Source organism: Panthera pardus, unplaced genomic scaffold (assembly GCF_024362965.1).
Source record: "Panthera pardus isolate Hobbes unplaced genomic scaffold, ASM2436296v1 HiC_scaffold_24, whole genome shotgun sequence".
NCBI lineage: Eukaryota > Metazoa > Chordata > Mammalia > Carnivora > Felidae > Panthera > Panthera pardus.
Window position 1 is genome coordinate 64176994 of NW_026526810.1, and position 13125 is coordinate 64190118.

The 13125-nt window shown below is 43.8% G+C and overlaps 1 protein-coding gene across 1 annotated transcript; it reads right to left on the minus strand.

Annotated features, from left to right (window-relative positions):
* Positions 1–323: 323 nt before the first annotated feature.
* On the minus strand, positions 324–2058 carry RNASE1 (ribonuclease A family member 1, pancreatic). The gene is made up of 2 exons (XM_019430652.2): positions 1936–2058; positions 324–1032 (listed from the first exon to the last, which is right to left on the minus strand). Exon 2 carries the CDS (start codon positions 1001–1003, stop codon positions 548–550), a length of 456 nt encoding a protein of 151 aa, XP_019286197.1. The 5' UTR covers positions 1004–1032; positions 1936–2058; the 3' UTR covers positions 324–547.
* Positions 2059–13125: the final 11067 nt, after the last annotated feature.

A 13125-nucleotide genomic window follows, 5' to 3' on the forward strand; every position in this document is an offset into this window, starting at 1 on the left:
CAAGACGAGAGAAGGCATTGAATGATTCTATCCAATGCTTACCAAAGCTAACCAGAATGTCAGTTCTCACCCCTGGCAGGAAAGCAATCACACAAACAGTACGAGGATGAGGCCAGCTTCAGAAATTCAGGTGGAGGGGTGCCCGGGTGGCTCAGTTGGTTAAGCATCTGACTGCAGCTCAGGTTATGATCTCACAGCTCAGCTCACGAGTGTGAGCCCCGAGTCAGGCCGGGAGCTGGATTCTCTCTCCGTCTCTCTGTCCCTCCCTGCCCCTCCCCCCCTCACTCTCTTTCAAAAAAGAAAGAAAAGAAAAGAAATACAGGTGGATGCAACTGTATTTTATTGAAAGAAGCTGTGAAGTGGTTAACATGGGGCACACCTCACCCCTCAAACCATGCAAGGGCAAGCCTTGGGCAGGGAAGCATTTGTGTACTGGAGAGGAGCACCAACTTGAGTTATTTCCCTCAGGGCAGGGAAGGGAGAGGGGAGACGCAGGGGTCACAGTGGTGAGGGGGTGCATCTCACTGCTCCGGCCTCAGGTGGAGACCTAAACAGAATCATCAAAGTGGACTGGCACATACGGGTCCCCCTCACAGGCCACGATGATGTATTTATGTTTCTGGGTGGTCTCATATGTACATCTGGGGTATCTGGAGCCAGGCCTCAGGTGGCAGTCGGTGATACTCATCTTTGAGAAACTCTGGTGGCAGTTGGGCTGCCCATTCTTGCAGGTGACATTTCCCTGGAGGCAGACGTCCTGGACATCTGCCAGAGGCTCATGTACAAAGGTGTTCACCGGCTTGCACCGTCCATCTGTCATTTGCCGGCGCCTCATCATTTCGTTGCAGTAGTTGCGGCCATAGTTGGTGAGGTTCGAGTCCACGTGCTGCCGCTGGAACTTCATGGCCCGGGATTCCTTGCCCAGAGAAGGCTGGACGTACCCCAGCGCCAGCAGCACCAGGACCAGAAGTGGGAACCAGATGCAGAACCTTTTCTGAGCCATGGTGGTCTCACTTCCCTGGGAGAGCCTAGCTAGGAAAGGGAGAGGAGAGAGAAAGCGCTGCCTGAGAAAGAGAACCCCAGCTCCTACCTGTGGCCTCCCTGGCTCACAGTCTCCCTTTGGGTCCTCCAGAAAGATATCCCTCCCTCTGCACAATTTTCCAAGTAACAACACACTCACATACACTGTTCTCCCACTAGCTAGAGAGAGGTGGTCTTCCCCTCCGGGTGGTGACATTGAAAGTGACCTCAAATCCTGCAGTCCTGTGCCTGAATACTAGGGAGTTTTGGGGCGCCTGGGTGGCGCAGTCGGTTAAGCGTCCGACTTCAGCCAGGTCACGATCTCGCGGTCCGTGAGTTCGAGCCCCGCGTCAGGCTCTGGGCTGATGGCTCGGAGCCTGGAGCCTGTTTCCGATTCTGTGTCTCCCTCTCTCTCTGCCCCTCCCCCGTTCATGCTCTGTCTCTCTCTGTCCCAAAAATAAATAAAAAACGTTGAAAAAAAAATTAAAAAAAAAAATACTAGGGAGTTTTAAATTTAAAATACGTCTAGACCCAGAACTCAAGTGGCTCATTAGAAAATCCTTTTGAATAAACTGTGAGCTAAATTGCATCCCTGAGATACCACCAGAACATCTAGGATCATAACTGACAGAGCCCTGTTGTCCTCCAACACAAGGGAAGCAGCCCACTGCCCGACACTGGCATCACAAAGGGATGCCATTTTATTCCAAAGAGAGGTGCTTGTGTCCCCCAGCTTGGGGCAGGGGGGCTGCTGCTCCTTCTCCAGCCCCATTCATTAGTTGTCTGCAGCTCCCATGCTCCATCTGGATATTTGCCTAGCCCAAGCTTTCTCCATGCTAGCCTCACCCACCCTGATTCCTCTTCTCCAACCCTTAAGCAGAAGGAGTCCCTGAGACCGCCTCTTGGGCTACTGACCTGGGTCTCTAGCTTCGTCTCCAGGTGAGAGCAGAAGGCCAGTCTCTGCAATCCCTGGATCCCCGGGGTATGAATCTTATATAGATTACAAAGGGGCTTGGCTTCTAAGAAAAGAAGGGTGGGAGGAGCATCTTGCTTTCAGTCCAGAGGGAATCAAGGACGTTGGGAGCGAGGGGTGAGGAATCAGCCAGGCCAAACTTTTGCAGCATTGCTGGGAAGGATGAGTCTTTGCCTATAGGAACCTTCCTGTGAATCTCATGGGTCTGCTGGTTCACAAGGAGCAGCAGAGAAAGTCACCACAGCACTGGTGCCTGAACTCCAGCAAAGTCTTTGTAATCTCAGGGCCATTTTCACCAAAGAGCCCTCAGTAGTGGTTAGCAGAGGGCACATAAACATGTGATCACCAAGCAGGAGGGAAATGAAGGTCCTCTCTCTCCCCAGGAGTCCTGGAGCGGTTGAAATTCCTTCTGTGAGGAGAGGGGTGAGGCGTCCAGCTGGAGGCTTCTCAGGTCCAGGGGCAGGGAGGTAGTGCCCGCCTGTGACCTAGCCCAGTGTGGCCACTGCAGCCGACGTGGGTTCGGAAGGTGAGTGTGTGGGTGGTTCACATCTACAGCGACCACTCCTGTAAGGTCAGAGTTGAGGAGAGGAACTGAAGCTAAACCAAAACCCCAAATCCCTGTTGGAGAAAAAAAAGAGAACGCCATATTTCTTTTTATTTTATTTTATTTTTTAATTTATTTTTTTTAATTTACATCCAAGTTAGTTAGCATACAGTGCAACAATGATTTCAGGAGTAGATTCCTTAATGCCCCTTGCCCATTTAGCCCATCCCCCCTCCCACAACCCCTCCAGCAACCCTCTGTTTCTTCTCCATATTTAAGAGTCTCGAATGTTTTGTCCCCCTCCCTGTTTTTATATTCTTTTTGCTTCCCTTCCCTTATGTTCATCTGGTTTGTCTCTTAAAGTTCTCATATGAGTGAAGTCATATGATATTTGTGTTTCTCTAATTTCGCTTAGCATAATACCCTCTAGTTCCATCTACGTTATTGCAAATGACAAGATTTCATTCTTTTTGACTGCCAAGTAACAGTCCATTGCGCATATATATATACCACATCTTCTTCTTTATCCATTTATCCACTGATGGACATTTAGGCTCCTTCCATACATTGGCTATTGTTGATAGTGCTGCTATAAACATTGGGGTGCACATGCCTCTTCAAAACAGCACAACTGTATCCCCTGGATAAATACCTAGTAGTGCAACTGCTGGGTTGTAGGAGAACGCCATATTTCTTAATAGCAGGATTGCCTCTGCCAACCAAAAAAGAGGCAAAACTGATGAAGAACAAAGGCCTTTATGGGGGTGGGAGGTCTCAGGATTGCAGTTTGGGGAGCAGATTCCAGAGTACCCAGAAAAGTGTTCTGCCTACACAGGAAGAGTGGGGTTTTCAGGAGAAAGAGGGACATGGGGGCAATTACCTAATTCAAATAAGGGAGGAGAAGGAAAAATGTGATTGGCACTAACAAACTGAGCCATGGGTATTTACACTTTGACTAACTGACTTCTTGGTGTTATCAAGCCACACTCTTCCTGATAGGCATTAATTAATTATTCTGTTTCCAGAAAGTCCACACTGCCAGTTCTATGATCCAGATGCCAGGTGTCCTGCGGACTTTGTAAACAACTGCTTGTAAAACAATTTCTGTGTCTGGCCCAGATCAAAAGGTCTTCTTGCCCAATTCAAAAGTTCATTAGAAAAGGAAATGGAATTTCAAGATGGATTCTGTTGTGTCTAGAAATTTTATAAAATTTCACACCTCCTAGAAAGGGATCTGTTTTTGCTGGGTGACCATTTCAATTCTTGTGGAGTGAAAAAAATAAACATTCCCTCCAACTGTCTTGGTCCAAATTCTGACTTAGCATCTTACGAGTTGGGCAAGCTAGTGAACTTAATTTATTTCTCTGTTCCTCAGTTTCCTCATCTCTGAAATGGGGATGATGATATGTATGTCTTAGCTTTATTATGAGGACAAAATAAGGTAAGATATACAGAGGGCTTAGAAAGGTCTCTAGAAAGCATGATCAATGTTGGCTCTCGTGATTGCTCATGTAGGGTGGTGTTGAGATCCTTAAGGAGTCTGTTTCATTAACATTGTGCCAACTCTGACTTACTCCTTATAAGGGGTGAAGTAAGGGAACTGCCAGGCTTTTGCTTTACTGAAAACCTGAATTGAAAAAAGCACGAAGTTTTGAAGCCCTGGGGTGGGAGAGACAAGGGAAAGGGAGAGAAGAGAGGGACTTCTGGGAGAAGAACAGAATTCTTTAAAGGGAAACGTTTTTATTGTTTGCCACATGATATCCAAGAAATCTGTAGTAAAGTCAGCACTATTTGCTAATGCACATGAATTTGGAAGTAGCGGTAGGGCCAAGGAAGATGTGGTATGGTGTGAGTTTTCAGTTGTGTATTTCTGTAATTTGACCAACACACCACCCTCCACCTGGGTTTTGTCTTCTCTTAATCCTTAGACAGTACTCATATCATCTGGAGTAGTGTTGGGAGGAAAACTTTTCTTAACCACTTAGGTTCATGTTGGAGAGCCTACAAATTAACTGACAAAAGACAGTTTAACAGGCAAATAGACAACATTTATCCATATGCCTGTGTAAGAGCACAAAAGTGGCTTAAAGCTAAAAAGCTAAGGATGAGGGTTTATATGCTAACTTAATAGGGAGAAGGGGGGCTCTATAGGAAACAGGTGGGGTTTTGTTTTGTTTTTTTTTTTTTAATTTTCTTTTTAATGTTTGTTTATTTTTGAGAGAGAGAGAGAGAGAGAGAGAGAGAGAGGGAGGGAGAGAGAGAGGAAGACTGCAAGCAGGGGGAGGGGCAGAAAGAAAGGAAGACACAGAATCAGAAGCAGGCTCCAGGCTCTGAGCTGTCAGCACAGAGCCAGATGCGGAGCTCAAACCCACAAACCTTGAGATCATGACCTGAGCCGGAGTCGGTCACTTAACCAATGGAGCCACCCAGGCGCCCCTTGTTTGTTTGTTTGTTTGTTTGTTTGTTTGTTTGTTTTTTAAGAGAGATAAATGAGCTTTTAGGGGAACAAGTAGGAAGTAAGATAACTTGTGATAATGTTTGTTTATGCAGATGTGAGTGATTTGTCTTCTTTCTGGCTGTAAAACTGCCCCAGAGGGGATTTACAGTGCCTTCACTCTCAGAAGACTCTGCCTTTATTCAGATAAAAGAAGCTCTGAAAAGCCTTCTTCTGCGTCTTCTGAGTCTCAACTATCTTCAGTTTAAAATAATCTCCATAAGGTCCCAGTAATTCACTTTTGCTTTTAATTCCCTTGCCTTTGGGGATGTGTCGAGTAAGAGATTGCTATGGCTGAGGTCAGAGAGGTCTTTTCCTGCTTTCTCCTCTAAGGTTTTGATGGTTTCCTGTCTCACATTCAGGTCCTTTATCCATTTTGAGTTTATTTTTGTGAATGGTGTGAGAAAGTGGTCTAGTTTCAACCTTCTCCATGTTGCTGTCCAGTTCTCCCAGCACCATTTGTTAAAGAGACTGTCTTTTTTCCATTGGATGTTCTTTCCTGCTTTGTCAAAGATGAGTTGGCCATACGTTTGCAAATGACATATCGGACAAAGGGCTAGTATCCAAAATCTATAAAGAGCTCACCAAACTCCACACCCGAAAAACAAATAACCCGGTGAAGAAATGGGAAGAAAACATAAATAGACACTTCTCTAAAGAAGACATCCGGATGGCCAACAGGCACATGAAAAGATGTTCAACGTCGCTCCTTATCAGGGAAATACAAATCAAAACCACACTCAGATATCACCTCACGCCCATAAGAGTGGCCAAAATGAACAAATCAGGAGACTATAGATGCTGGAGAGGATGTGGAGAAACGGGAACCCTCTTGCACTGTTCGTGGGAATGCAAATTGGTGCAGCCACTCTGGAAAACAGTGTGGAGGTTCCTCAAAAAATTAAAAATAGACCTACCCTATGACCCAGCAATAGCACTGCTAGGAATTTATCCAAGGGATACAGGAGTACTGATGCATAGGGGCACCTGTACCCCAATGTTTATAGCAGCACTCTCAACAATAGCCAAATTATGGAAAGAGCCTAAATGTCCATCAACTGATGAATGGATAAAGAAATTGTGGTTTATATACACAATGGAATACTACGTGGCAATGAGAAAAAATGAAATATGGCCTTTTGTAGCAACGTGGATGGAACTGGAGAGTGTGATGCTAAGTGAAATAAGCCATACAGAGAAAGACAGATACCATATGGTTTCACTCTTATGTGGATCCTGAGAAACTTAACAGAAACCCATGGGGGAGGGGAAGGAAAAAAAAAAAAAAAAAAGAGGTTAGAGTGGGAGAGAGCCAAAGCATAAGAGACTGTTAAAAACTGAGAACAAACTGAGGGTTGATGGGGGGTGGGAGGGAGGGTAGGGTGGGTGATGGGTATTGAGGAGGGCACCTTTTGGGATGAGCACTGGGTGTTGTATGGAAACCAATTTGACAATAAATTTCATATATTAAAAAAAATTATGTAACTGAGAGAATAATAATTAAAATAAAACCTTCAGGATTCCTATAAAAAAAAATAAAAAATAAACAACTGGAAGCATAAAAAAATAAATAAATAAATAAATAAATAAATAAATAAAATAATCTCCATATCGGGGCACCTAGGTGGCTCAGTCAGTTGAGCGTCTGGCTTTGGCTCAGGTCATGATTTCATGGTTCATGAGTTGGAGCCCCACGTTGGGCTTTGCACTGACAGCATGGACCCTGCTTCAGATTCTCTGCCTCCTTGTCTCTCTCTGCCCCTCCACCATTTGTGCTCCTCTCTCTCTCAAAAAATAAACATTAAAAAAAAAAATCTCCCTATCAACTCTGGGGATCCAAGTGGGCCATGCTAAAAAAACAAAATCCAGCAGAGTGAGTATACAGATGTAATTGGCTTTATTTGATGATCCATGAATGGGGCTGCATCCCACTGAGCAGACAGAAGCTCTGAAGAGCTGTACAAAATGGAAGACCTTTATAGGCAGAAGAAATTGGGACAAGGAAGTTAATCTAGCAAAGAGTGGATTGTTCCAGGCATAAGTAATAGAGTAAGTCAAAATATCACGTGTTACCTAATTAAGGTACAACAAGAAGAACACAGCATCACTTCCCTGATCTTCCTATCAAAGATGCATAACTTGAATTTAATAATGAAGAAAATCAGGCGAACCCAAATTGAAAGATATGCTACAAAACAACTGTCAAAGTCAGGAAGTCAAGAAAAACCTGAGGAATTGTCCCAGGTGGAAGGAAAGTAGAGAGACACAGCAACTAAAACAACATGTAATTCTGAACTGAAATCTTTTGCTATAAAAGACACTATTGAGGGGTGCCTTGGTGGCTCAGTTGGTTAAGCGTCTGAATTTGGCTCGGGTCATGATCTCACGGTTCGTGAATTCGAGGCTGCTTCAGATTCTCTGTCTCCCTTTCTTTCTGCCCCTCCCCTACTCTTGTTCTGTCTCTCTCAAAAATAAATAAACATTAAAAAACAATTTTTTTTTAAAGACACTATTGAGGCAATTGGCAAACTTGAATGGGATCTGAGGATTAAATTGTGGTTCAGCATCAAGGTTCATTTCCTGTTTGATGACTGTGGTTAAGTAGGAGAATGTCCTTGTTTGTATGCAACACACGCTAATGTATTTGGTGGGGGTAAGGGTGGTAGGTGGTGGTGGGCATCATGGTTTCAAAGTGGTTTATGCCTCAATTGGCTCAAGAAAAAGAAAGCCCTTGGAATTCTACTTTCAACTTTTAGGTGAACTTGAGTTTCTTTTCAAAATGAAAAAAAAAAATCTCTTTAAAAAAATATATATCACAGTGGGAAAATCCAGACAGGATATTTTAGAAAGAGAGAGAGGAGAGGCAGAGGGAGAGAGAGAGAATCCCTGGGATCATGACCTGAGCTGAAATCAAGAGTCAGACACTCAATCAACTGAACCATCCAGGCACCCTTCAAGCAGAAGACTTCTAAAGTTTATTTGTTTATTTCAATAGCAAGAGAGAGACAGAGAGAGAATGTGTAGGGGAGGGGTAAAGAGACAGGGAGAGAGAGAGAATCCCAAGCAGGCTTTGCACTGTCAGCACGGAGCCCAATGTAGGCTCATGAACCAGGAGATCATGACCTGAGCCGAAGTCGGACGCTTAACCAACTGAGCCACCAGGCACCCCTTAGACAGAGGACTTCTAAATCTAAGAGGAACTGAGTCAAAATTTCAAATGCAAGTATGTTGCAAAATATTCAAAACCAGAGATGAGAATGAGCACCAGAAAATCTGGAACAAGTCTTAAGTGATCACCTAGGATCCTTGTAAGGACAGGGTAGGATATGATATCTGGAGTGGTCACATAGGTTGAAGGGCCAGAGGAAGTGAAAACAAAAAAGAAACAAATGGAGTCCAAAAATAATACACTAACTCCAAGAAAATTCCAAACAGAGCAATTAAATCTCTGATTTACTGTTCGGACTTGAAATGAAATGATAATAAATAACAGTCAAGCACAGATTCACATGAAAATCAAATGAAACTAATCTCATTCCCTGCCTTGACAAGATAGAATTAAGGAATATTTGGCATCTTTACTTCAGCAAAGCATTGGATAAAGTCTCGTGATACATGGCTACCTGTCTCCCTGGTTAAGTCAGATCTTATGATGCTGTGACATGGAGCTGCTTCATCAGACCTGTCCTGTTCATCACATTTACAGATGATTTCAACAAAGATGCAGGATCTCACAATACATGGTGCAACAGACAGATGACAGAGAGAGAAAAAAACATGGATGATAGAATCAAGACCCAAAAAGCTCTTGCCAGTCGTAGTGGGTTACATCCAAAAACTAAAAGATGAAATTTCACAGGTATAAGTCTTCTGACTTTGGAAGCAAAAAACAAAATGCATAACTACTGGACAGAGGTGGGATGTTGATGAGTTTCCCAGCAATACCTTCCTCCACGCTACGCTGAGTGCTTGCATAGTGTAGGCTGTGCTAGGCAATATGGATACAACAGTGATTCAGACAGAATTGCTGCCCTCAGTGACCTTACAGTCCTTTGGGAGATATAAGCAAATAAACAGTAAAACAAAATGCTACGTGACAGTCCAACTCTTGGCTTTGGCTCAGGTCACGATCTCACAGTTTGTGAGTTTGAGCCCCATGTCGGGCTCCTCGCTGAGTGTGGAAACTGCTTGGGATTCTCTTTCCCTCTGCCCCTCCTGGCTCGTACACTCACGTGCATGCGTGTTCTCTCTCTCTCTCTCTCTCTCGCTCTCTCCCTCTCTCAAAATAACTAAACTTTAAAATGTTTCATGGCAAAGACCACTAGTGTGAGAGATCGTATGGAGGAACACTTCGCCCTACTTTTGTAGGCTTCAGAAATGTTTCCCAGAATAAGTCACAGCTGAGTGGGGACCCAAAAGATGAGTAAGAGTAAAGTAATGTTGAGAGAAAGAGTTTTCCAGATAAATGAAGCAGCAAGTCAAAGATCTGTAGAGAGAGGGCATGGCTCTTTGGGCCTTGAAAGTCCTGGTGGGCCTGTGGGGCTAATGTAGGAAGTAACAGGTATTAGGAAAGACAGTAGGGAAGGACTAGAGACAGCTACATTAGAGAACCTGAGGGAATTGATGATGGCCTGAAATAAGCTATGGGAATGAAAAACAGCAGACAGAGATGAAAGAGCCAAAATCTACAGAACTTGGTGATTGGTTGGTTCAGGGCAATGAGAGAAAGGGGACATTGATAGGGTGCCTGGCTGACTCATTTGGTGGAGTGTGTGACTCTCGATCTCAGGGTGGTGTGTTCAAGCCCCACACTGGGTGCAGAGATTATTTTTAAAAAATCTGAAAGTAAGGGAAGGGACGGGAAGGGATGGGAAGAGAAGAGAAGGGAAGGGAAGGGAAGGGAAGGGAAGGGAAGGGAAGGGAAGAGAAGAGAAGAGAAGAGAAGAGAAGAGAAGAGAAGAGAAGAGAAGAGAAGAGAAGAGAAAAAGACCTGGTGAGTAGAACCCCAGATTACATTGCCCTATGTAGCAATTTAATTGTTCATTTAGTACTCCCAACAACACCAAGAGATGAATGCTGTTATTATATCACTTTGCAGATGAGCAACCTCAGAGAAGTTATATAACTTGCCAGACTTGAGGCCAGAAAGTAAAAGATTTGATATTCAAGCCCAGATTAACTAAAACACAGTGGACTGGGCATTTATTTTCACATATCAGGTATAAGACATAAGTAAGAAGTAATAATTTTTTAATTTATTTATTTATTTTGAGAGAGAGAGAGAGAGAATGAGAGAGAGAGAGAGAGTGCACACACATGAGCAGGGTGAGGTAGATAGAGAGTGAGAGAGAGAATCCCAAGCAGGATCTGTGCTGTCAGTGCAGAGTCCAACAGGGGGCTCGATCTCACAAACCATGAGATCATGACCTGAGCTGAAACCAAGAGTTTAATGCTTAACTGATTGAGCCACCCAGATGCCCCAAAGTAATAGTTTTTAAAATGTCATTTCCCATTTAAATTTGAAAGTTTATGGGGGCACCTGGCTTGCTCAGTCGCCAGAGCATGTAACTCTTTTTTTTTTTTTTTTAATTTTTTTTTTCAACGTTTTTTTATTTATTTTTGGGACAGAGAGAGACAGAGCATGAACGGGGAGGGGCAGAGAGAGAGGGAGACACAGAATCGGAAACAGGCTCCAGGCTCCGAGCCATCAGCCCAGAGCCCGACGCGGGGCTCGAACTCACGGACCGCGAGATCGTGACCTGGCTGAAGTCGGACGCTTAACCGACTGCGCCACCCAGGCGCCCCAGAGCATGTAACTCTTGATGTCAGAGTTGTGGGTTTGAGTCCCATGTTGGGTGTAGAGATTACTTTAAAAAATTGTTTTTAAGTTTACTACTTTAATGATCTTCTGGATTTCAAGTTTTTGTTCATATGTGTACATAGATGTCCAAAAGTGTTGACGCTTGAATGGCAAGTCATGGCAAAGGGAACAGCAAAGTATCTTCCAGGTCCTGCTTTGTTACCAATGGAATGTCCATTGGCAGAAGAGGCACAGAAGTGCTAGGAAGTGATGACTGTAGGAATTCTGGCTTATGTGATTCATTTATAAAGATGAAGAACACAGGAGGAACACCCAGTATAATGAGAAAGACTATGGGGTTTTTGAGATTATTTTCAAAGGAATGACAGACTGATAGGTGACTTCTCAATAGAGACTGTGGAAGGCAGAAAAGCAAGGAACTATTATGTTTAAAGTGCTGACAGGAAATCATTGCCAACTGTGATGAGAAAAACAATTTTTGAGTTGCTGCCTAGACATCTTACAGTATGACAACTGCTCAGAGTCTAGATATTTAGAGAAGAGCAAGTTCTTGCTCTGCTTTACCCAGGGCACCTTTTGAAATAACCACTTATAGCTGAGCTGGTGGAAAGTTAGTGGCCTCCACGCCAACCTTTTAAGTGATGGGTGCCTGTTACCTTGCTCTCTATCTCTTGCTTACTTGTGACCAGGGACAGAGGACTGCCCTGTCCCCTGGTTCACTGTGCCATTGGCTCATCCCCCAACCTTCCCTCCCCACCGCCCCACCACTGCCTGCCCGACCCTCCATCTCACCATTTCTGGGATCTGTAAGTAACAAATCTTGTGACTTTACTTCTATTTACGTGTACTGAAACTAGACCTCCAAGCAAAATGACACTGGGCTTTCCATTCCCCAAAGTGGCAGCTGGAAGGCTGACGGAGTAACATGGCCATGTAGGCGGCTTGCACCTCCTCTTCAGCAGGTCATAATCTGCATATTCTTAGTTTAATACATGAGCTCTGGTTTCTCAACACACCAGCCTAGAATTATTTACCCTGTCACATAACAATGAAGGTAAAATAAAACATTTGCAGACATAAAAATAAAATAAAATAAAACCTCATGGAATTTCTAACTAGTAAACCTTCACTAAAAAAATTTCAAAGCACGGATTTCAGGTTAGAGGGAAAAGCTATTCGATGGATGTCTGAAATTCAGGAAGGAATAAAAAAAAGATGATGATAAATATGTGAGCAAATATAAAAAACCTTCTCAACTGCATAAAATAATAATATCTTGTTGAATTAAAAAGATAAAATCAGGGGTGCCTGGGTGGCTCAGTCGGTTGAGTGCCTGACTCCGGCTCAGGTCATGATCTCGTGGTTCATGGGTTCGAGCCCGCGTCGGGCTCTGTGCTGACAGATCGGAGCCTGGAGGCTACTATGGATTCTGTGTCTCCCTCTCCCTCCTTCTCTCTCCCTCTCCCCCACTCACGCTCAGTCTCTCTCTCTCTCTCTCTCTCTCTCTGTCTCAAAAATAAATAAACATTAAAAAAAATTTTTAAGATAAAATCGAAATATATGTCAGTAACATAATTTGGAAGTAATATGAATTGCCAAGTGTTCAAGAGATGACTAAAAGGTATTGATTAGACTTTTATATGTTTAGTATGCATTTTGGAATCTCTAAGGTAAATAATGAAAAGAATGGGTATGAATTCCAAACTAGCAGAGACAATAAGTGCAATGAGGATCAGTTAGGATAGGCTTGGTTGTACTCCAGTAACAAAGAAACTCAAAATTTCCCATTTCTGCTACAGGTCTATCCTGGTCCAACCAAGGGACTCTGCCCCCTGTAGTTACTTGGGAATACAAACACACAGACTTCGTCTTGACACATACTTCATAATCACAGAGGCAGAGGAAAGACAAACAACCCACAGGATGGTTCTTAACCCTTCTACTGTAAGGGACACGTGTCATGTCTACTCACACTTCATTAACCAGAGAAAGCCTCATGGTCACATTTAAGTACAAGGGACAGAGAAATAGAATCCTTTTAGGGGAGGCAAGATGATGGAACAGCATGGAAGGTTTTTGTGTCTCTCGCGTCCATGAAATAGAGCCAGACCAACACTAAACCATCCTGCACACCTAGAAAATTGATCTGAGGATTAACACAACAATCTTCACAAACTGAACCACAGAATTCAGTAGGTATGCAGCATGGAGAGGTGAATTTAGGGAGAAAGAAGCCACAGAGGGCAGGGAGCCGGGTTTGCGTGGGTTGAGAC